This window comes from Oreochromis niloticus, linkage group LG12 (assembly GCF_001858045.2).
Source record: "Oreochromis niloticus isolate F11D_XX linkage group LG12, O_niloticus_UMD_NMBU, whole genome shotgun sequence".
Lineage (NCBI taxonomy): Eukaryota > Metazoa > Chordata > Actinopteri > Cichliformes > Cichlidae > Oreochromis > Oreochromis niloticus.
In genome coordinates, this window is record NC_031977.2 from 6,141,150 (window position 1) to 6,163,362 (window position 22,213).

General features: G+C 41.2%; 3 protein-coding genes and 2 long non-coding RNA genes across 7 annotated transcripts in view; 2 read left to right on the top strand and 3 right to left on the bottom strand.

The window, feature by feature from the left end:
- Positions 1–2,028: 2,028 nt before the first annotated feature.
- Positions 2,029–5,358, bottom strand: LOC102080626 (uncharacterized). The gene is made up of 2 exons (XM_019365794.2): positions 3,100–5,358; positions 2,029–3,045 (listed from the first exon to the last, which is right to left on the bottom strand). The coding sequence occupies exons 1-2, from the start codon at positions 5,223–5,225 to the stop codon at positions 2,394–2,396; spliced, it is 2,778 nt and encodes a 925-aa protein (XP_019221339.1). The 5' UTR covers positions 5,226–5,358; the 3' UTR covers positions 2,029–2,393.
- A 1,231-nt stretch (positions 5,359–6,589) lies between these two features.
- Positions 6,590–9,538, top strand: LOC109204574 (ATP-binding cassette sub-family B member 9). 3 transcript variants are annotated; one of them, XM_025896922.1, is made up of 2 exons: positions 6,590–7,849; positions 9,127–9,538. In XM_025896922.1, the coding sequence occupies exon 1, from the start codon at positions 7,068–7,070 to the stop codon at positions 7,548–7,550; it is 483 nt and encodes a 160-aa protein (XP_025752707.1). In that variant the 5' UTR covers positions 6,590–7,067; the 3' UTR covers positions 7,551–7,849; positions 9,127–9,538. The 3 variants fall into 3 exon arrangements, 2 of the variants coding, with proteins under 2 accessions (XP_025752707.1, XP_025752706.1); XM_025896921.1 differs by lacking the exon at positions 9,127–9,538 and adding an exon at positions 8,373–8,733; XR_003213165.1 differs by lacking the exon at positions 6,590–7,849 and adding an exon at positions 8,887–8,987.
- LOC112841796 (uncharacterized) lies at positions 7,815–9,920 on the bottom strand. Its single transcript, XR_003213171.1, has 2 exons — positions 9,882–9,920; positions 7,815–8,456 (listed from the first exon to the last, which is right to left on the bottom strand). It is a non-coding gene; the product is annotated as an uncharacterized LOC112841796 (long non-coding RNA).
- Positions 9,921–14,093: 4,173 nt separating this feature from the next.
- On the bottom strand, positions 14,094–14,948 carry LOC112841794 (uncharacterized). The gene is made up of 2 exons (XR_003213166.1): positions 14,784–14,948; positions 14,094–14,125 (listed from the first exon to the last, which is right to left on the bottom strand). It is a non-coding gene; the product is annotated as an uncharacterized LOC112841794 (long non-coding RNA).
- A 644-nt stretch (positions 14,949–15,592) lies between these two features.
- Positions 15,593–22,213, top strand: part of gcn1 (GCN1 activator of EIF2AK4) — a 30,334-nt gene continuing 23,713 nt past the window's right edge. Inside the window, exons 1-11 of the mRNA XM_005472943.4 lie at positions 15,593–15,695; positions 16,244–16,346; positions 16,441–16,504; positions 16,602–16,733; positions 17,692–17,800; positions 20,321–20,419; positions 21,255–21,389; positions 21,473–21,650; positions 21,754–21,828; positions 21,936–22,064; positions 22,155–22,205. Coding sequence (XP_005473000.1) covers positions 15,678–15,695; positions 16,244–16,346; positions 16,441–16,504; positions 16,602–16,733; positions 17,692–17,800; positions 20,321–20,419; positions 21,255–21,389; positions 21,473–21,650; positions 21,754–21,828; positions 21,936–22,064; positions 22,155–22,205 — 1,093 coding nt within the window. The 5' untranslated portion in view covers positions 15,593–15,677. The remainder of the gene's footprint in view (positions 15,696–16,243; positions 16,347–16,440; positions 16,505–16,601; positions 16,734–17,691; positions 17,801–20,320; positions 20,420–21,254; positions 21,390–21,472; positions 21,651–21,753; positions 21,829–21,935; positions 22,065–22,154; positions 22,206–22,213) is intronic.

Sequence of the window (22,213 nt, forward strand, 5' to 3'; positions counted from 1 at the left end):
AACAAACACAAGTGTGAAACTGTTCTTTGTGAAAAGTGAAGATGTTGAGGAAGCAATGGAGAAAATGCCAAAGCAGATACCAGCTGTTCCTGGAACCATGAGAATTCACCAGGTCATTACTGTAGCTCCAGGAGAACGGATGGTTCGTGATGTAAGCTGCATGTGCACAACACGGAAGCAGTTTAACTGCAAGTGCTTCAACACCAAGTGTTTCACTTTTGGCCAGAAGATAGAAACAGCTGTATCACAGACAGGTAGTGGGGGGAATCCAGAAAAAGAAATCCAGTGGGAAAGTCCAGAGCTGATTGGTAAATGGTGTATTCTCAGATATGACGATGATTTGTATCCAGGCATCAGTCTAAACATACAAACAATACAAGTCCAGGTCAAATGCATGCATCATGTTGGCCGCATCAGGATGATATCCTCTGGTACCTGTCTGATGATGTCCTTGAACTCATTCCACCCCCACGGGCTGTGACAAGGCGCCATGTGGAAGTCTTGAAAGAGGTGTGGAACCGACTCACAAGATGAATTCATGAAACAAAAGGCACATTCATGCATATATACAGACACACACACTGATGCAGGCACACACATGCAAAAACACTCTGACATGGACACAGACACAGGCACTGATACAGACAAACACACTGAAATCATTAACTGATTATTATTGTTATTGGTTCAACCAGTTCATCAAGTTTAATTGTATGTTATCGGAGCAAGGATGAGGTGACTTTTGGCACACCTCATGAGGCTCTCTTATGCCTAGACACACACACACCCACCCACTTTCACTGACACACACACACACACGCATTATGTTACATTTGAGCAATTCACTTTACAATGTTTGTTAGTTGTTAATATGCTGTTGTGGTTGTTTTTACTTTAGATTAATAAAACTTAATTCTACTGCAATTTGTATCTGGTGTCCTTCCTGTGGTTACAAAGTGAGATATAATGCTAATGGAAAGCCCTATACATTGAATTTAAGAGTAAACAACTGTTTATATGTAAAGCTGTCTCTTCAACCCTGTTACCATCTTCAACCCTGCTAGTCTCAACCCCATCACACCTACATTTTCATATATTATTTTCTTAAAATGTTGAAAAAATAATTTAATGTTTGGGGATTTCTGTCTAAAATACTGAGTGCTATCATATGATCATTGATTTTGATTACAATTCTTACTTAAACTAAATTTTTGATGAAAAATGACAAGATTGCTTTCACTCATTAGTTACATTTCAGGATTTAAGAGAGTAAAAATGTGTGATTTTATGTCATTTTTCTGTGTAAAATTATTGAATTAGTATGGGGACATCTAATTACTGTAAACATATTGATTTCTTTAGAAATGCATTTTATGATAATAACAGAGAGCCTCCAAAGTGTCCATAACGGGATTGAAGAATTGCAGTCACTACATCTTGAAAATATGATCAATAATAAAAGAAAACTAATGCCTGAGATGGGAAAATGCCTTTTTCTGATAGTTAAATATATCCTTAATGATGTGGGATATACATATAAATAATACATTTTGGTAAAAACTGTGAAAACATCCAAGTCCAATTTTAACCATTTTCGTGGAATGACTCTTTTACTGTTTTGTGCTTGTTTTCATGTTACTGTACAAGGTCAGTGAAATAAAGAATGTGTTAACCCCTGGACTAAAGAAAAAATGTTCTAAGTGGGCGAGGTGCTAATTTTCAGATGGCAGGTCTACATCTAGAATCAAAATGAGCACAAACGTTAACAACCAAAGTGAAGCACTAAGACAAAACATAGCAATGTCAAACAGGATCCACACATTTGGGCCCCAAAATAGATGTAAATTGACTAAACTAAGACACAAATCAGGCAAAAATAGATGCAGCCTGATCACAAACAGACACGTGTTGGCTACATGTTGATGCAAAATGACTAAAGTCACACGTGCAACACTTTCTACATATTTGACAACAGAAGAAAAACAAACAAAGTTGGAATGTATTTTTAATTTAGATTTTTATTTATTTTTTTTATTTCATGCCAAATTAGATATTTTAAAAATCAAGCGCCAAATCACAAAGTCTCCTCCCTGTTTGTACTGTAAGGTCAAAACCCTACAGTACTACAGAGAACCCCAACAATCAAATGATCCCCCTCTGAGCAAGCACTAGGCGACTGTGGGGAAGAAAAACTCCCTTTAACAGGAAGAAACTTCCAACGGAACCAGGCTCAGAAGGGGCGGCCATCCGTTGCGACCGGTTGGGGGGGATGGAAATCAAAAAGGAGACGAGATGGCGTGAACTACAGTTGTTAAAATTTGGATTTGGTGCTAAAATTCTGCTTCAAGATGTTAAAAGAAGCAGGGCAGCTGGGAAAAGCCAGGATGGTCATTTTAATCATCTCTGGCTTTAGTGAACCACCTAAAGGGTTTTCGCAGAGTTTTTCCCAACGCTGAAAAAAACCTGGAAATTTTGGACTTTTTGGGAGGACTGGGGAGGACTCCGAGGCAGATTTTTAGATGCTTTACCAGAGCCTCATCAAAACACGCATCATTTGCCATCGCATTCTTTAACACATTGTCTGCGGAACCAAACTCCTCGATGAGGCATTTGGCTATTTTCTTGATGAACTTTTTATTGTCATTCATCAGACTTGTGGCAGACTCTGTGCTGCTAATTTCAGGCAGCATCAGACCTCTCAGACGGTGGAAGACCGCTTCTGGTTCTTTTGTAGTACCTGATGTCCTGGAAAAAAAGTGTTGAGTTTCAGGTTTTGATTTTTTGATCAGTCTCATCATGAGCCTAAAGGCGGGGTCAGTGAGAATTTTCATCTCTGACATGTCAGAGGAATCCTTGAGAACACCTGAAACACTGGCAGAGCATTTTTCTGGGGTAATGCTCCCAGATTTTTGTGTCTGTTCAGCTGCCAGAGAGCATTTTTCTGGGGTAATGCTCCCAGATTTTTCTGTCTGATCAGCTGCCAGAGAGCATTTTTCTGGGGTAATGCTCCCAGATTTTTCTGTTTGATCAGCTGCCAGAGAGGATCTTTCTGGGGTAATGCTCCCAGATTTTTCTGTTTGATCAGCTGCCAGAGAGGATCTTTCTGGGGTAATGCTCCCAGATTTTTCTGTCTGGGGCTTCTGATCAGCTGCCAGAGAGGATCTTTCTGGGGTAATGCTCCCAGATTTTTCTGTCTGATCAGCTGCCAGAGAGCATTTTTCTGGGGTAATGCTCCCAGATTTTTCTGTCTGGGGCTTCTGATCAGGTGCCAGAAAGCATTTTTCTGGGGTAATGCTCACCGATTTTGGTGTTACAGGTAATGGAACAGATTCTCTTCCACTGCCATCTGAATCTGGGCTTGTTTCCTTTGTTGGGGTCCTTGTTCTTCTAATAAGGTTCTGGATGTCTTCCACAGCCACAGAAACCTTGTCCTCAATCATTTGAGCTTGGCCTTCGTTCTCTACCCAGAGCAAAAGCTGTTGTACAAACTTTTCTACTGTGTCTTCTACAAGGACATAGAGGACTTCAGCAGAAAAGGGACGCTTTGAGCCATGTGCTGGTTGTGGAGTCCGCGAGATGACAGTGTCTGAGAGGGATCTACCCATTAGAGGTTCGGGGATTTGATACAGTCGATCCGTCATAAGTAGATCAAACACTTTTGCCGTTAACTCCAGAGTAAAATCTCTGGTTGACCCACTATTTCTAAAGTTTTCCTGTGTTTTATGATTGATGAAGAGTTCTTCTGTCTTTGTTAATTTCTCAAATAACTGATTAACGTCTGATCTAATGGCGTCAAAGTCGACTGGAGAAGAACGCATGTAACGAAGCAGTGTGTTTCTGGAAGGGGCTCGATGAGCCTCTGTACTCTGGGACCCTGGGAGGCTGAAAACCATACCTTCATCCGAGGGCACTGTGTCACTCTTGGGGTACTTGCAAGTGTTTTTTAGACAAACAAAAAAAATCCTGTTTGCCTTTATTACTTTTCTCAGCTCTTTTTTCATTTTTTCAAATTGTTTTTTCGCAAAAATGGAAAAGCCGTGTTTGCGTGCTTTGAGCCCGGAGTGAGAGGTGGATGGCAAACATCTGGAGAAGAAGTCTCTCAGCTTGTTGATAATTAATCCTGCATTAAAGGCAGGTTTGGATAAGCTACACCTCTCACAGAGCTCTTCACTGCTTAAATCCATGTTCCCAAGTATCTCATTTACGATGTCAGCTGCAATCACCTTTACTGGGGTTGGAGCTCGGATACTTACGCTTTCTGCAGTTTGTTTTATTTTGTCCTTTTCTGTTAGAGCTGATTCGTCTGGAAGCTCAGTTTCTTCCTCGTCCTCATCTTTATCTGTCATCTCTCCATCTGAGCTCCTCCATGACAGAATCGCAGAAATCTCTGTGATTACTGATTGCATTGACATCTTTAAAGTCGTACTTTCTGTACCGAAATCAGACCCGCTTGACACACACTGGCAGCGCAGTTTACATGCTACATGCCTTTTAAGGCACGAGGCAGTGTGCCAAACCATGCGGTCCAGCTTTTTAATATTACTAAATTTGCCGCTAACATAAACGGCGGGGTCTTGTGGGAGATCGGGGCTTTCTCTAATGAGTTTGACTACTGAGCTGACCTTTTCGGAGATCTCTTCCTCAACCATCCGTGTCAGCTCGTCAGCGCTCTCATGTCGCTGTTTCGGAACGTTAAGAGCGCTGGCGATGGCGGCTGAGATTGAGTCTCCGAGGGACGAGTTTATTTTCCCCGCATCCAAAGGCTCTTCCTTCGTCATGCGATCCTGGATAACAGGAAGGGCATTTTTGAGGATTCTACTGGAGGCGATCTGAATGATTTCACTAATCATATCAGCGAGCAACGCTCGGACGCCCGAGTCGCCTGCGCCCCTTTCAATCATGCTCCACTGAACTCCAGAGAGCCTTTCCAAGCACCTCTTGATAGGTGGCCTAATCTGATCTGGTGTGACCACGACTGAATTTTCATTTTCGCTGCGTGTTGACATGGTTGTATCACACATTAGATTTTCTGGGTTTGAGAGAACAGCTGGATAATTTCCTTGTTTTGGAGAAAGCCGACTGTTGAACATTTGCAAACAGATGAGCAGTAATTTTTCTGTGTGAGAGCCCCTATTTGAGGTTTCCCTTGCCTTTGATGTGGACGTGGCTGACGGATCAAAGCAAAAGCTCTTTGATCTGCCAGTAACGTCACATAGAACGCACATGCCCACAGATAAAAGCCTCGCGCTCACAGCTGCGCAGTAGCAGATTTGATATGGCCCACCATATCCCAGGATTCACTGCGAGTCAACGGTTGAAGAAAAATGGCGGCCGGTCGAAGTGAAGCGGTCCAGAAATAAACTCTTCAAAGTAAGCGCTGGGCTTATATCTCACTTCAAATATGCCGCGGAACAAATATTAGCATAATGAAAAGTCTTACAAAGTCACATTTAGCGAACCTTCGGCTAAGTTAGGTGACGTTAGTAAGATCGCCGTTTAATGCGGCTCTTTGGTCGGTTAGTTAGTTTAGGTTTCTGCCGAAGCTGGGTCTGTTTGTCGGTATGAAGCCAAACGTACTTAAACGTTTCAGGAAACACCGAGCAGACGGTTGACCAAATATCTGGCCCGCGAACTGCGGTGAGGACGCAGACTCAACCATGCTGTGCTGCAGTTTGTCCTTAGAGAGCTCTCATCCTGCATAAACCACTAATAATGAGACAGACAGTAGATGGAGAAATCCTCCTGTTTCTCTGCTGTTTGTGTCAGGCGTATATCAAACAACCTGAGTCTGTCACCTTTGTTATAAAGACCAACACTCTGCAGGATCCTGTCCTGTTTCTCCTTTCTCTAATTAAAACGCATAAAGTGTGTCTTTGTCATTATAAGAGAAAACTGTGTTTTCATCCTGCAAGTTAACAGATATTTGATAAACTTCTGCTGCTTTTGTTGCTAACTGCCGTGGTTGATTTCCTTCTGCAAGTGTTCAGAGTCAGAAGAGACTGAGAAGGTGAGGAGACGGAGGCTCTCCACCCCTAATGAGACACCAGGACAGATCCAGGACAGTGTGTGAGGAAGAGGAGGAGGCAGCAGCAGCTGAGAGATGCAGAGGAGAACAGGCAGCTCTCTGTAGTTGAGGGACTGGTAAAGACATTGAAAGCACTTTCTCGATATTTGCTTCCTGTATTTGCAGAAGTATCTCCAGCACAAACTGTAACAGCTGCATATAGGGAACCACTCATCGCTGTTTATCCTGCAGGACAGGATCTGACAGGGAAAGACGGAAAAATAAGGGAACCACGGACAACTTTGATAATGCTTTGATTTATCCAGAATATATTTAGTTCAAATATTGTTTTCATCACAGTGGGATTGTGCTGGTTTCAGTGGGAAAGGTATGCAGCTCATTTAAATACAAAGTTGTCCCTTCATAAAGTGTGTCAGTATTTTATAAAGATGTCATGTTTCTGTATCATCTCTCTCCTATTAGAGCCTCTGACCCAAACATCAGCCTGTTTAATGCTCTCATGTCTTCAACATCTTAAGTAAATCATACTGCACAGTTTTCTCATTAATAAAAGAATATTTACTGCATCAGTTTGTCTTCATTTCATCTGAAACACACAAGAATCAAATGTCTGACTTTAATTTTGGGATATTGTCCTTAAATATAACTAAAGCTTTCACACAGGGCTCATAAATGATATGAAATAGAAATAAATACCTTGAATTTTGATTGAAATGTCATATTTGATTCCACCACTGAGCTTTCTTTTTCCAAAACGATGTGTAGAAGAAGAAGAAGCTAATTCACAAAGCTAGCCAACAATGTAGCAGGATGAGTTCTAATAAAACTCATTTATATTTTCTGTGCTGCATAAAACGACAGAAGACCGGAAAGAATAACTAAAATAATCCGGTTTTGCTGAGTGTTTGTGTGCGTGTCTGGTGTGTGTCTTGAGAAACTTTTCTCCCATTTTATTCAAACCGCTGCTGCACTGTAACCGATCATTTCTCAAGCCGCTGTTTGCTGCTTTGTGCCGCTGCTGCTCTCTGTTCTGATAATCAGCATGGGAATCAACGTGGCTGTGGGCTGCATCGTGTCATTCGTCCTCCTTGATGTTGTCAACCCCACTGTCCATTATGCACATGGATCACAGCTGAGCACCTTCGCAGAGGATGCCCTCAACTTTAACATCCTTCAGTCTGCACTGGACATCTGGGGGACAGTGCTGCTCCGAGCCTCCCTCCTGCTGGGAGCCTCTTTAGGGGTGACATGGAACAAGATGGACGGCCCGCAGAGGGTTGCTAAATCCACCAGCCTTATTCTCCTCATCTATCTGATCGTCATCACCTATACACTGGCCAAGCTGCTGATGCTGACTAAGGTGAGGACTTTGAGCATCAATGACCAGCCCTGGCTCTTGAGCCTGATATGTTGGACTTGTGCCTCTTCTCTGGGAGTAATGCTGCTCTGGAGGTGGCTGGGGAAGGATCCGGAGTCTGAGAGCAGTCTTATTGGTGACAGCAGCAGCAGTAGTGGTAGAGGATAAGATAAGATAAGATAACCTTTATTAGTCCCACACGTGGGAAATTTGTTTTGTCACAGCAGGAAGTGGACAGTGCAAAGGTCATGAAGCAAAAATTAGAATACAAGGAGCAAGGGACTGTGAGGACACTGAAAAGCTGGTGGAGACAGTTGGCGAGGAGGAGCAGGAGTTGGGCTCTGAGAGAAAGAAGAAGGAGAAGGCCAGCAGCTCAGGGGCCACACTGGGACGCCTGCTGAGCTACTGCAAAAAGGATGCTGAGCTGCTCTCTGTTGCTGTCCTCTTCCTCATCATCGCTGCTGTGTGTGAGTGTTCTCAGTGTCACATTATTTACTGCTGTCTGTTATAAAGGATTTAGACACACTGCCCAAACACAACTGACACAACAGTGAGTCTGCAGGTTCTGACTACGCTACTCACGCCACATTACACAACACTTTCAGCTTTTTAATTGCTGATTGCAAGAATAAAATTAAAGGAGCTGGAAATGGTATATTTGGTGAATGCCAATAAATATCTGTACCTACATTAATAGGTCAAAGTAATGCTGAGTAACTCTAAGGCTCATTATTGTTTGTAACGGTGGGCTGAATGCCAGAGCCTCCAACAGCACTCAGAGTTTTATCAGTTTAATCAATTCTTTAATTTATGGAATATCATTAAATATACATACATTTCATTCAACTCATTTTGGAAGTTTGCTCATTTTCTTTGAAGTACAATATAGGTATTTTCTTTACTCTAATAACAAATTCCTACATCTAAACTATGCATTTGTCCATCCATCCATTGACACATCCATCCATTGGTTTTGTGCTGCTTAAAAAGCGATTACAGGGGCAACAGTCTGAGCAGAGACGCCTAGAACTCACTTTCCTTCACTTCAGCCTCCAGCTCCTCCACAAGGATATCCTAACCAGCCGAGAGACATAATTTGTCCAGCATGTTCTTGGTGGGAAAACAAGAAACACTTCATATTGGAGGTGTTCAGGAGGCATCTTAACTAATCTCCCCTTGCCTGAACTGCTCCCAAGTGACTCAGCATCTGAGCTCTAAGAAAAACAAACGCCCTCACTATGAATGTACAGTGACCTTATTTTTCAATCAGATTTAGAATTGAATAAAATAATAATAACTTTGATGCTCAAGTTGTCACAAAGCATTTATAAATGGATGAACTAACCATTTGATTCAGGTGTGTTGACCCAGGGTGAGATCTAAAACCTGCAGGACATCGGCCCGTGAGGCCTGGAGTTGGACACTCCTGACTTAGACTTAAAAAAAGCAGGTAGTCCTAATATTACGTAATAATGACTCTTTGCTTTCAGGTGAGACCTTCATTCTGTACTACTATGGGAAAGTCATAGACAGCATGGTGGTTCACCAAAGCATGGAATACTTTGCCAAACCTGTGAGCATACTTGCAGTACTCGCCTTAGCTAGGTGAGCATCTGCAGTTGTAGGTTTTTATTTTTGTTGTGTTTACATTTTGTTGTAAATTACACAGAGGAATGCATTGTGCTTATATAGTCAGATGCCAAACCACAGAACTGCTTCATGGCAGCCTTTTCTCTCTCCTCAGTTCACTTGCAATTGGAGTACGAGAAGGTGTCTTCACCCTGATGTTTGCGAGATTAAACATTCGTCTCAGGAACCATCTTTTCCGAACCTTGATGAGGCAAGAAATTGCCTTTTTTGATGACAATCACACAGGTGATGTTGAACGCGAGTTCCTGTGCACACGTCCCTCCCTTCGTATGATCTGTTCTAATGTAATTCCACGCCCGTATCCTTTCACGCCTGTCTGCTGACACCACCCAGGTGAGCGACCTCATCTCCCAGAACGTCAATGTCTTCCTGGAGAACGTTCTTAAGGGCGTTGGCTTCTTCATCTTCATGTGTGGCATGTCCTGGAAGCTCACACTGGTGACCATCATGGGATTCCCTTTCATTGGTCTGATCTCAAAACTTTATGGTGAATACTACAAGGTAAAGTAGTTTTGTCTGAATGTTAATTTCTTTATATTTTGCTTCCAAGAAGTCAGATATTATTGTAATTTTTTTAAGTGGTCTTGAGAAATAGTTATTACAGTACAGCGTGCCGCAGCAGGGAAGGCGGACGCAGCTGCGCAGCATCACAATCACACCTCGCCAGCTTAAAATCTGTGCTCTACAGGGCCGTGCAGAGACGTTTATAGGGGCGGGTGCTCAAAGCTAAAAAGGGGCACATTGAACCAGGGTGAATAACAACAACACACATTCATCAAGAATCTAATATGGGATCGCATCATACTATATCACTGTTGTGAGGCAAAGCAAACGTAGCCTATGTTTTACCTGATGGGTACAATGTTGCTGTTGAGGGGTTGCTGCTGCTCCTGCTGCTGATAGTGTTGGAGGGCAGGGCTGTGTTGATCTGAGACTGTAGACATTAAAAAGTCCATAGGAGAGATGGTAGCTGATTAAACAAGTGTCATGAGATAATAACAAAATGCAAAGATTGGTGACAGCGCTAGGAACCATAAGGCAACAAAAAACTGAGAAATAAACTAGACCCTGCCTGTGAATCACTCTTTGCCTCTCTTCCTCCTTCCATCCCCTCATTTCATCTATCACTCTCCACTTGCTGTCCATCTGAGAACAAGGCACAACTTGCTATTGCAATAAACTATTATTTAATTTTCCACACTTAATGATAACAGAAAAATGTTATAGAAGCAAAACATTTCAGTTGTGCTTATTTTTATTTTTATACTGGAATACCTCTCCAACAACTGGTACATGTGTTAATGTTACCTGTGCTCTTTGTAATCCAGCTGCTGAGGGATCCACTGCCTTTAGTAGCCTCACACAGCTCCTACTGTTTCCTCCTCATGTCCTTACCAGCCATGTCTGGACAATGTTATATTATGAGTAATAATTCAAAAATCCATATACATAAAACACACACATGCATGCACACACAGTGACATTTTAGACCTTCTTCAGAATACTGTGTATACTGTAGGCACAAGTTTCCATCATGGTGCTGATCCAGAATCCTTCCCTTATTATTTATTACTAGAGCTACAATAATAAAGCAATGAGGGAAAAAAAATAATAAATTTATAATAATGTATTTATGATGATTCCATTTGTTTCACTATCCACTCTGTGCAGGAAGAAAGCTTATTACATTTTTAAACTGTAGAGATACAATAATTTTGCTGCTGTAAAATCAGCATTTTGTCTTATTTAAAATATAAATCTAATATAATCTGTTTCTTAATGTATGTTCTTTAAAATACAGTGTGTGTTTTTAAATATTATAATTATAATAATCCATTATTATGTGGACATGCATATTAGATCGTTTTAAGTGAAATATAAGCCCTCCAGAAAGGCAGGAAAAGCCCTGTAACTTACTTTAAAACTAAATATGTTCCCTAAAACGGTGGACAGAGCTACAGACCCATGACAGCCTTACCCAGTGAGCCAGCAGCTATGACCAGCACTACTTGTGCAGTTAATAAAAGGACAGGTAAAGTTTGTCGCGCTGTTGCACACACAGCACGCTCATTTGTTTCAGTTCGTCAGTTGCCACAAGACAGCTTACCAACGTGTACGTAACAAGCTAATACTCCTGTGTGCTTTAGACTACAGTGTACGCTGTACACCTACTTACTGGTTTTGTCGCATCAGTCTGTGTCTCTGAGTTAATTTGTGTTTCTCCTACAGCTCCGGACCGCAAAAAATGCGCGTGCTCTTTGTGAGCTCGTTCCCGGCTCGTAACCAGCGCGTTCTGCCGTCAAGGGCGATCATTGGTTAATGGTGATCATGTGACTGATGCAAGCCAGATCCTTTTATTTAGCAAAAATGTGATTAATAGTTAAATATTATTGTTGAGGGGCACAGACAGGACTCCACACGCACACACACATTTAAAAAAAAAAATTTAAATTAAAAAAAAAATTGCCTCAACAAAAGGGCCCTTTGGGCACCCATCAGGAAAGGGGCGGGTGCTCAAGCCCCTTCCGCCCCCCCCTCTGCACGTGCCTGTGCCCGACTATAAGTTAATCATCCGGTCAATCAATATGCACGCCAGCTGACTCACATAACCGGCATGCCATATGACCGCGGTTCACGCCGGCGTCCACTTTAAAAGGCTGGCAGCAGCAGGAAAAGAAAACTCGCACGCTGTGGCGACAAGGGAACAGCTAAAAGTGGCATCTTTTATTTATTTATTTATTTATTTATAAATAAAGAGAGGTTTCATAGCTGCATGAGTAATAACCTGAGCTCATGACGAGGGCAGGGCGTACAGAAGCGTATCTTACATGGAACTGTGTGTGTGATATTACAAAGAAAGCAGGACTGAGTGCGGTTTAAGGTGTGGTACGTGTGGGTTTATGGAGTTGCATTCATAGTACCTTGTACATAAACGTTTGCAATTAAAATATCAGTACGAAAATGTTTCACAGCTTCAAATCGGGTTGGAAATTGTGTTCATACGAAGTTGTAGTTAGACACTGAGTTCATCCCGACACATTACTGTATGTTTCTTTAAAGGGTTTGCGTTTTATTATTACCTGAACAAAGAAATGTGCAGTAGATAGCTATTTTATGAAGTCAAGAAATATAAAGGGATTTTGAACATAAAACTTGTCATAAAATACTAAATGAAATGAAAGGAGGTGAAAAATGATATGATATTTGAGTGTTTTCTATTTTTATAACATTTTCACTTCCAACCAGAGTTTGGCCAGTTTTTGGCCAAAAAGTACTTGTTTACGGTTAGGAAAAGAACTAAATGCTGGATATTATGCTAAAATACGTGAACAGCATTAACCACGTCTAGTTGTTGGGTGAACCTGTTTGTTGAGTTTTTCATTTTTCATTTTATTTTTTTTTCTCCTTTTTCTTTAACTGTCTTGACGTATGCAAAAGTACGGTGGCCCCTAGAGACAAAGCACGTACAAACTCCAAAACACATGCAAACTCCAAAACACTTGCAAAATCCAAAACACTTGCAAACTCCAAAACACTTGCAAAATCCAAAACACTTGCAAACTCCAAAACACTTGCAAAATCCAAAACACTTGCAAACTCCAAAACACTTGCAAACTCCAAAACACATGCAAACTCCAAAACACTTGCAAACTCCAAAACACTTGCAAACTCCAAAACACATGCAAACTCCAAATCACAACGGAAGTGCTCCAGGACGCTAGGGGCAGTGTTGAGCTCGATTTGCAAAATAAACGGCAAGTTTGTCTGTATGGGACGGTCTAGTCTCCGTCGCGCTTCCCAGGTTGCCTAGCAACCATGATACTAACCGCTGGAAACGTGTCATACAACTTTGTTTGACAGAAATGAAGGAGAACATATTTTGTTCATTTGTTTGTTTGTTTCTACAAGAGCTTTGTGTGATTTGATAAGTATCTGAGGCTGAGACCACAGGACAGTAAAACACGATTTTTGGGCTTCATTTCTGTACTGAACAGTCATTTAAGATTAGTTAGTAAATAACAATTAGCTAATGTTGTTCATGAGACTAAAGTCATCTCACTGTGGTAATGTAAATATAATATGGCCAATATTATAGTTATTATATTAATCATCATAAGTTATTACAGCAGTGAACATGAACTCTGTGTCAAATACTGAGCTTCAGTACAGATTCTAGTTGCAGTTATCTATATGTCTTATCACCTTAAATCTTCACTCAAAGAGAAGTATCTTTGACAGTGCATATATAGGTGTATCATATATAAGAGACAAATGTTGTTCCTTCAGTATGTTGGCATTGCTAAATTTAGCTCATTGCTTACATATATTTATAAAAAGAAAATGTACAAACTGTGATAACTGTTTCTGATAGAATGAAGATCAGACTGATATATGAAATATTCCTTTATTGGGTGAGAAAATCAGACCATGTCATAACTGCTTTAAGTCACACAGAATAGATATCAGAGCCTTAAACAGGCTGACTTCTGCTAAATGGGTCAAACTGGGCAGAAAGTATACAAACACATAACATCTTTATAGAATATGATGTAACACTATAGATCAACTTACCTCAGAATATATAAAGCATATAAACAGTTACAGCAATATGATGCAACAAACACAGCAGTGCTACTAATCCAAAATACTCAAAGCTTCATAGAACTGAAACAAACATTTATTTTTAGCTCCATTCTGCTGCTGATACATACTTTAGGTTTCTGAATATGAAACTTGTTGCTGCCTTTCATAGTGTGTAACTTGAAGGCCCTGAGTACTTTCTCCCACACTGAAAACACTGGGATGATCACATTATTTGAACATTACCTAATAAGACTGATTCAGGACAGACAATTAGTGATGTTAAACTTTTCTAGCAGTCCTTTACAAACAGGGAACAGTCTGTCTATTCTCTCCATCTGTCAGCTGCTGCTGGCTCTTCCTCCTCCTCTTCCTCACACACTGCTGAGTTTGTCCTGGTGGATCATCAGGGGTGCAAAGCCTCACAGATGATGTGCAGCAGTGGGTCCCTCAGTCTGTCCTCACTCTGGACACTTGCAGTTGTCACACATGGAAATCAAATGTGTGATAAGCTGCAGGATTCAAACACAAGTGTAACTTATAAACACATGTTCATACTTTTATTCCACAATCAGAGAGAAAGAAACAGAGAGAGAGTGCAGGACAGACAGGTGACAGTCTCAGGTGTACACACTGCTACAAAACAGCACAAGAGAAGGAGGATTTAGTGTTTGTGTTATTACGAGTGCTAAACAAGAAGAGTTCCCAGATGGTGCAGTGGACACATGTGTGACTCCTGTGATTAAAGCATCTTTCTTTCAGCTTAACGAGTGAACCGTCAGCTCGTTCAAACACACGTTAAAGTCCGTTTGGCTCGACACCACCGAACAGAGGCAGCAATATAACATAGCTAACATTAACAGTGCAGTGAATCCTGCTTGTGCCGTCATATTCAGGACTGCAAACCGAGCAGCATCACTAACTTTCAGCTTGTTGTGTTTGTGGATATATGACTGACTTTAATTATCCATAAAATCATCACATTCTCTGTAAGATTAAAGTCAACTATTGAACGGCGTATATTTTAAAGTAAAGGCTTTAAACCCAAGTTAGTACAAACATCGCTAATGTCACTTAACTTTGCTGACATGTGGCCAACAGTAATGTTTTAATGTTCTTCATTATAAAAACATTTGCGCATAAATAAGTGACATAATATTCAGTACTTACTTCTGAAAGTTTACTCTTTGGCGGCTCCGCTTCCTCCGTTTTTTTTTCGGCAAAATTATCCACACCACCGCCGCGCTATGAAATCTGGGATATGTTGGGCCATGAAGGCAACACCGACCCATCCTTAAAATTCAGGGAAATTAAGGACACATTTGAGGGCCGCATTTCGAGCAGCCTTTGAATTGGGACAGCCTTTGGCCTTAAAATGCGGCCTTTAAGGCTGCAGACCCTGAATTGGGATAGAGCCCAAATCCGGTCATTGGTACTTCCTGGCTTGTGTAGTTACTAGGTAACAAAAGCTCAACACTGCCCCTAGCGTCCTGGAGCACTTCCGTTGTGTTTTGGAGTTTGCATGTGTTTTGGAGTTTGCAAGTGTTTTGGAGTTTGCAAGTGTTTTGGAGTTTGCAAGTGTTTTGAAGTTTGCAAGTGTTTTAGATTTTGCAAGTGTTTTGGAGTTTGCAAGTGTTTTGGAGTTTGCAAGTGTTTTGAAGTTTGCAAGTGTTTTAGATTTTGCATGTGTTTTGGAGTTTGCAAGTGTTTTGGAGTTTGCAAGTGTTTTGGATTTTGCAAGTGTTTTGGAGTTTGCATGTGTTTTGGAGTTTGCATGTGCTTTGGAGTTTGTACGTGCTTTGTCTCTAGGGGCCACCGTACAAAAGGCATTGCCGGCAAACATGTTTTTTTCTATCACATCTACTTTCTAAAAGTTATAATCCTAATTTCTGACACCCTGAAAATTAGGTGTTACACATGAATATCGTGTTTTCTTTATGATTTTTCCTGTTACTAGATTGGAACTTGAACTTTCCCAGTTCTCAATAATGCAGCAGAAGCATACGTAGCCGCTGTGACCCGGAAGTGGCGCTAATAAGTCCTTCCTGCATCAAGACCGGCAAGATGGCGGCGGACACGCAGGTTTGTGTGGCAGGATTTTATTAACTACTTTTACTATAGCTTTCAGGTGAGGCAGAAACAAAAATGGTGGTATCTTGGGGGTCCATTTATTTGATAATCTCGACGGGTTTCGGTGTTCGCCACGAGAGTCGAGCGGCCCTCTACAGCTGCTAACTAGCAAGCCGTTAGCTTTGTGCTACGTCGCATCAAGTGTGACTGGATGAGGTTGAGCTGTTGCAGCTGACGAGCAGAGGAGCGTGTCGGTACTCAGCGGAGGACCGCCTCAAACTTTTGTTTTCATCGTCTCCGACCAAGTTCATAACCTCTGACATGAACGTCCAAGTATGATGGATAAACATTTTAACAGAGCCGAGCTGACAAATGAGTTCAGCAGTCATTTAAGACACTATCCAATAAAAAAAAAAACACACCCAAGTATTCTTATCAACCCCATTCTGTGATGTGTTACTGAACCCTCCTCTGCCTCACATGACCACAAGCTGCACATTTTTAGCTCTTACACAAGACTGCTGTCATGTTTTCCTTTCTCATTGTGAATGTTGCTTCAGGTTTCAGACACGCTGAAGAAATTTGCTGTGAAAGTGAATACAGCCAGCGTGAAGGAGCGCAAGGAGATATTCGGAGACCTGAAACGGTGTATAAAGGGCAAAGGTGAGAGCTTATGTTTTTTTTGTTTTTTTTTTAAATCTCTTCATTGTTCGGTCTTCAGTAAACAATAACAAGCTGTGAAATGCTTTTGTTTTAGAGTTACCAGAGCCCGCCATTAAAGGACTATGCAAGCTCTTCTGCCTCACTCCACACAGATATCGGTGGGTTTCTGACCTCATCTGTAACAGTGAAGGTGAATCTTTACACTCAGTTGATGTCAGGGGTTTCAACCCTTTCTATCTTGTGTGCGCTCCTCAGGGATGCTGCATCACGCAGAGAGCTGCTCTCTGTTATTGGCCAGCTGGCTGAAAGTCAGCCTGACATCCTGGTAACCAGCCTGCTCCACTGCCTGCTCAACAGTGGAGTCATCAGCAAAACTGGAGAGCCCAGGTAATGACCCAAACTTCAGGGTGCATCTAGTTGGCTTTAAACATTGCAGATGTTCACTGGCAATAAATTCCTGCTTTTACAGACTTACAGAAGAGAAGAGTCATAAACATCTTTAATCTTTCTGTGTTTGCCTGGCACAGTAAACACAATTTATATAACTTAGCGTAGCGGCTTTAATTAAAATAATGTGGGTGCATTGCTTTATGGCATAGTAAATAGTGTTCATTCGCTTTCTCGTTGCACACACTACTCCACAGTACTCTTGACATGGCAAGAGGGTTTGAGTGTTTTCTAAGTGTATGAAAAGTAAAAACTGAATATTTAGATTCTTTGCTTGGGTGAAGCCATTGACAGCATCGACACCCTAAAGTTGTCCTGGGAATAATCATAAAAGCTTGGATTTTTTTTTAACCTTTGAGAAAGGCATCAGCACACAGCAGGGCAGCAGTCCAGAACTTTTTGAAGACACTGCTTTCTTTTCACATTCTTGAGTTTCTGAAATGTGAGATGTGGGGCACTCTGGAAGAAAAGTTTTCACTGTATTTTTCTCCATCCATCCTTCCATCTGTGTGATCCTGTCACAGAACAACAGTCCCTGCAGCATGTTGCTGCCATGACCATGTTTGACTGTAGGTATTCTGTAACGTCTTATCCATCTGGGAATTACTGCTGCCTCACAGCAAGAAGGTAGTGGGTTCCAGTGTGCTTACTGGGGGTCCTGAACTAACTACTTCTCCAGGACGTATGACATCTCTTGCCCTACAACAATTGGGATAGCCTCCTTCAACATTACCATGAGTGCTGTTGGTTTTTTGGGGGTTTTTTTTCCAAGGTTCTCACATCTCCATTCAAATTTGGAAAACTTGAAGTGTTCTTACATTTTTCTGGATACACTGTGGAAAAATGTCATTTTTCTGTTTACATATTGTTCTGTTTGATTCCTTTGTTGTATTTGCAGTAAAGCCACAGGCTCCGCTGCCTTCCTTGGCCTGTCTTGGACCTGCCTTTTAGTGTCCAGTGTGTTCTCTGCCCCAGAGAAAAGAGAAGGGCCGACCTGGAAGAAAATGGTCAGTGAAAAGGCTTTTTCTTTTCTTTCTTTTTTTTTCTCTTTGTGACAAATAGCATTATTTAAACATTTTATCAACAGGATTTGCCCGCATGAGACCAGGGCCATATTCCAGGAAGTAGGGCTGGGCCATATCATACCGTTCACGGTAATACCGGTGTAATTTTGGGTGACGATAGGAAAATGAAATATCGCGATAGAATATGGGTAAAACGCGCATGCGCAGTGCCTATGTTTACATACGCACATGGTGGCGACGCAGAATGAGAAGAGCGAAAGTGGATCGTTAAATGAAACGGATGAACCAGAATTGGTTTGTAAAAATGCTGCAACTTCAGTGATGTGGAGCTGGTTTAGCTTTCTTCCGTCAGATACACAACAAAGCACTATTTTTGGTAGAGCATGCTAGCGGTCTGTCGTTATTACCGTGTTGTATGGAAAATACGGCACACTTAAAATCAATCCTTTGATTTTTCCGAAAATCGACAGTGTCCCTTATAATCCCATGTGCCTTATGTATGAATTCTGGTTGTGTTTACTGACCTCGAAACGATTTTATGTGGTACACGGCGCTCGAAAATCTGTCAAATGTTTCAGTACGACTTTGCTAAGCTACGAACCCGCACCGCTTGATGGATTGTCGGACGGCTATCGTATGCAAGCGCCTCGCGGAGTGATACGTACTGTGCTTCAACATAATATTACCGTATTGTGTGTGTATAACCTCTTTTTAAGTTTTGTGGATATTATACATGGTTATGCTGAGGATATGTCGGCCAATTTCCACTGGAAATGCCTTTTGGTTTAACTGTCAGCAAGGATTTGCATTTGCACTGTTAATTTTTATATAACTTTAATGCACATAAAAAACAGCTGCTTGTTTAAGTGAAAATACATTGATGGTGTTTTTTGCACTAATAAAGTTGTGGAATTGTAAAGTATTTTGTCTAGTGTCAATTATATCATCAGTTATATTGTTATCGCAAATTTTCAAATGTATATCGTGATAAATAATTTTTGGTCATATCGCCCTGCTCTACCAGGAAGCATGGTCAACAAACTGAGTTTAAAAATAAAGTCTGACATCAGCAGCTCTTAGTTTCTCTTTCTAAAACAGCTGATCAGAGTAAGTTCAATTTTAAGACTGTTCCCCTGAGTTAAGCGCACAATTAAGTAAAGAAAGACATAATCAATGGAGCTCCAATACCACAATTCACCTTGGCAACGGGTAAATATAAAAGTATAGGGCAAAGAGCAGAGGAACACATCAGTGTGGACCGATATCTGTCTTCAAAAATTGGAGGAGGAAAAGAGTTTTAATCAGCTTGCACCATGATGGCCTCTGTCATCATCACAGACTGTATAAAAGTTTGATATAAAATTTATGTCTGTGGCCGTCATTTACCCAACTTGAACTTTTTATGAGGCCAAGATGGAGTCCTCGTTTGACATTTAATATTTACATTCTAATTATTATGCTCTTACCTGACAGGAGCAAATTTAGATGACAGAATCTGTTTTATTAGTAAAAGCAAATGTTCTGATCCGGACTGAATCCATTTTGCATCCGTCCTGCACTCCAAGTGGACTCTGACATGGACACGGTTTGCTGATCTGTTACAGAGTCTTTGACCTTTCCTGGTTCTGGGTTGACTCACTGGGAGTGATTTTAGGTGCTCTTCACTTGAAAATATGTCAAAGTTGAGACTCTAAATTTCAGGCTCTTTGAAGCCATTTAATGGCTGAATCTCAATTTGTGAACAAATTTCAACTTTTTGAGATTTTTAAACCTCAGACTTTCTGCAGCTGCATTTAAAACGTCCATTTAAAATACATTTTGTTCAGTTTGTAGAGTCTTAAAATCATTTCATTTCATTTCAGCCTCATCTTCATTGAAATAATCACATGTCCAAGATCCACCTGTAATAGACATTTTTCCACCAGAGTGATGATAACACAACAAAGGACTGTTTAAAGCTTCATATACAGAAATGCTTTATTTAAACTGTGAATGCTGCAATAAGATACAATAATTGTTTGCTGTGCAGGGACAGCTGACAGGAATAGCTGTGTTATTGTCCACAGAGTCAGAAACATGGAAACTGTCAATTTTATTCTGAACTGATGATAAATCTGTGCTGCAGTCACTGTCTCCGTCTTTTTAGAAAGCACTCATTTTAATACAAAAATCAAGCAAACTTGCATCTACCTGTGACTTCAGTGTTTGTAAAAACATGAAGGTCTGCAGGTGAATCCACTCCAATGTGCGCTTTTAAACTTTATGAATGAGGAAATGAATCTGAGTGTCAGTCAGCTGGTTCAGGTGCACCAGGAGTGGGAGGAAGAAAACTTGAATGCGAGCTGGCTCAGTCCAGAGTCCGTTGACTCTCTTTCTAGAACAGAAACCCAAATCTCAAGGTTAACAAACTCAGAGTTGTTCACTAAACCTGCTTCCTGTAATAGAGTACAGGTTTTACTTGGATGTTGGTCTCACCCCTGGGTGTTTTGGCTTCTCTTTCAGGTGGAGGTTCAGAGTCTTCTTGTGGCTGAGGTTGTGGGTGGAGCCAAGGCCACCGCTAAGAAGTCAAGCCTCAAGAATCTTAGTCACTTGTGGGAGGGAGTGAGTTAGAACACATTCTTGGATCTGACCTGCTTTTTTTCACATCTCACTTTCATTCACTTCACCTAAAGGTGCAGTATATTAAATTCACAAGCACCAGATCATGTCAGCTGTCAGAGAGAGCACTTAATAAACACTTTGTTATGGCTTTAATTATGCATGCGAAGCTGATTTCATTAGCTCAGCATACACAAACAGAAATTGTCCTTTGCTTACGTCGGTTCATTTCAACGTAACTTAGCGTGCGTGTGCACACACAGTGAGGCTACAGTGAAGGTAATAAATTGTAGTTAAAAACCCAGACTTTACAAACACATAAAATATGAATTTAAATATCATATTCCAGATGATTGTGTACTGCTTAAGTGTTTTCATATGATGTAGCTGCATGTATTTAACACTGTTATAGAAAGCTGGTCATTTCTTACTCCACATTCAAAATGATATGTAAACTATCTCACTATTTGATTTAATGGCAAATTTCAAAAAAGTAACTGTAGTTCAATAATCGAGATGGACCAACTGTGAAATTCTGGGCTGATACAGATGTTTAAAACAACAGTAAAACTGATACTCAGTTTTCTTTTTTTTTTTTATTTCCCAGTTTTTTCCACTGAAACAAAGACGATGTGTTTATAAAAATAAGTCACTTCTTTTTCTTTTAGGTTTTTTTTTCTCTCCATGTTTTAATATTTAGTTACCACTGAACATGACATTGATATAAATATTGTGTAGAACTGGCTGCAGAAACTTCAACTGCTTTTAGCTTTAGGTTTAGCCATCTAGCCATTTGATGATTCACACAGGTTTTCTAACAGTCATTTCTCTTTACCAGAACCCGGGGATGGTCAGTCAGTACATCAGCACCCTGTTGACTCTGGAGCAGAGCCCTACGACTCTGGCTTTGCTGGGGGTGTGTTTCGACTTCTGCTCTGCTCAAAAGGACAATGCTACTATAGAGAAACACAAGGTGAGTTTAAATTTATTTTCCATTTTTAACGGTTCTTTCTGATATCTCTTTGTACCATAATGTTGTTTGTCTGCTTCTTTCAGAGCGCGCTCCTGGACCTGTACGTGAAATCGGTCCTCATGAGCAAGACGAAACCACAGCAGCACATTCTGGACAAAAGCAGCTCGTTACTGCGTCACGTGTCTCACCCTGAGTTTAAGGAGACGCTGCTCCCTACCCTGCAAAAGACGATGCTCCGCAGCCCGGAGAACGCCATGCAGAGTGAGCTACCTTTAGCTTTTGGTCATAGTGTTTAATCCTCACCTGTCTGAGGCTCATGCAGCAAATGGGGAAAAAACAAACAAACTCTTTGATGTCATTGCAGCTGTTTCCTGTCTGCTGTCTGCTGTAACGCTCGACCTCAGTCAGTATGCCATGGATATCGGAAAGGCACTCGCAAGTAAGGCTTCAGCTGGTGCTCTTTATTTCTTTAGCAACATGATTTTAAACCACACACTCCGCCTGTGTGATGCTATGCTTTAGGTATCGTTGTGCTTTGTGTCGCAGGTCAGCTGAAAGCTAATAATGCCCAGCTGATGGAGGGAGCAGTCCAGGCCGTGCAGAACTTGGCCCAGCAGTGCAGCGACCCCACAGCTGTGCAGGATATCGTCACACATCTCTTCAGAATCCTCGGAGGTGAACTCACTATTTCGCATATAATGAGTACGTTGATTTGATTTTTATGTTTGGGTTTGTTGAGCTGAAGCAGCATTGTTGTGGTTGCAGGTTCTGAAGGAAAGCTCACAGTTGTTGCCCAAAAGATGAGTGTGTTGTCAGGTACGCAG

Bases quoted from the DNA above. Each gene is read 5' to 3' on its own strand.
- LOC102080626 (XM_019365794.2), bottom strand. From the start codon at position 5,225: ATGTGCGTTCTATGTGACGTTACTGGCAGATCAAAGAGCTTTTGCTTT. The intron at 3,046-3,099 runs ATCCTCTCTGGC...TACCCCAGAAAG, and splicing joins GGGAGCATTACCCCAGAAAG to ATCCTCTCTGGCAGCTGATC.
- LOC109204574 (XM_025896922.1), top strand. From the start codon at position 7,068: ATGGGAATCAACGTGGCTGTGGGCTGCATCGTGTCATTCGTCCTCCTT.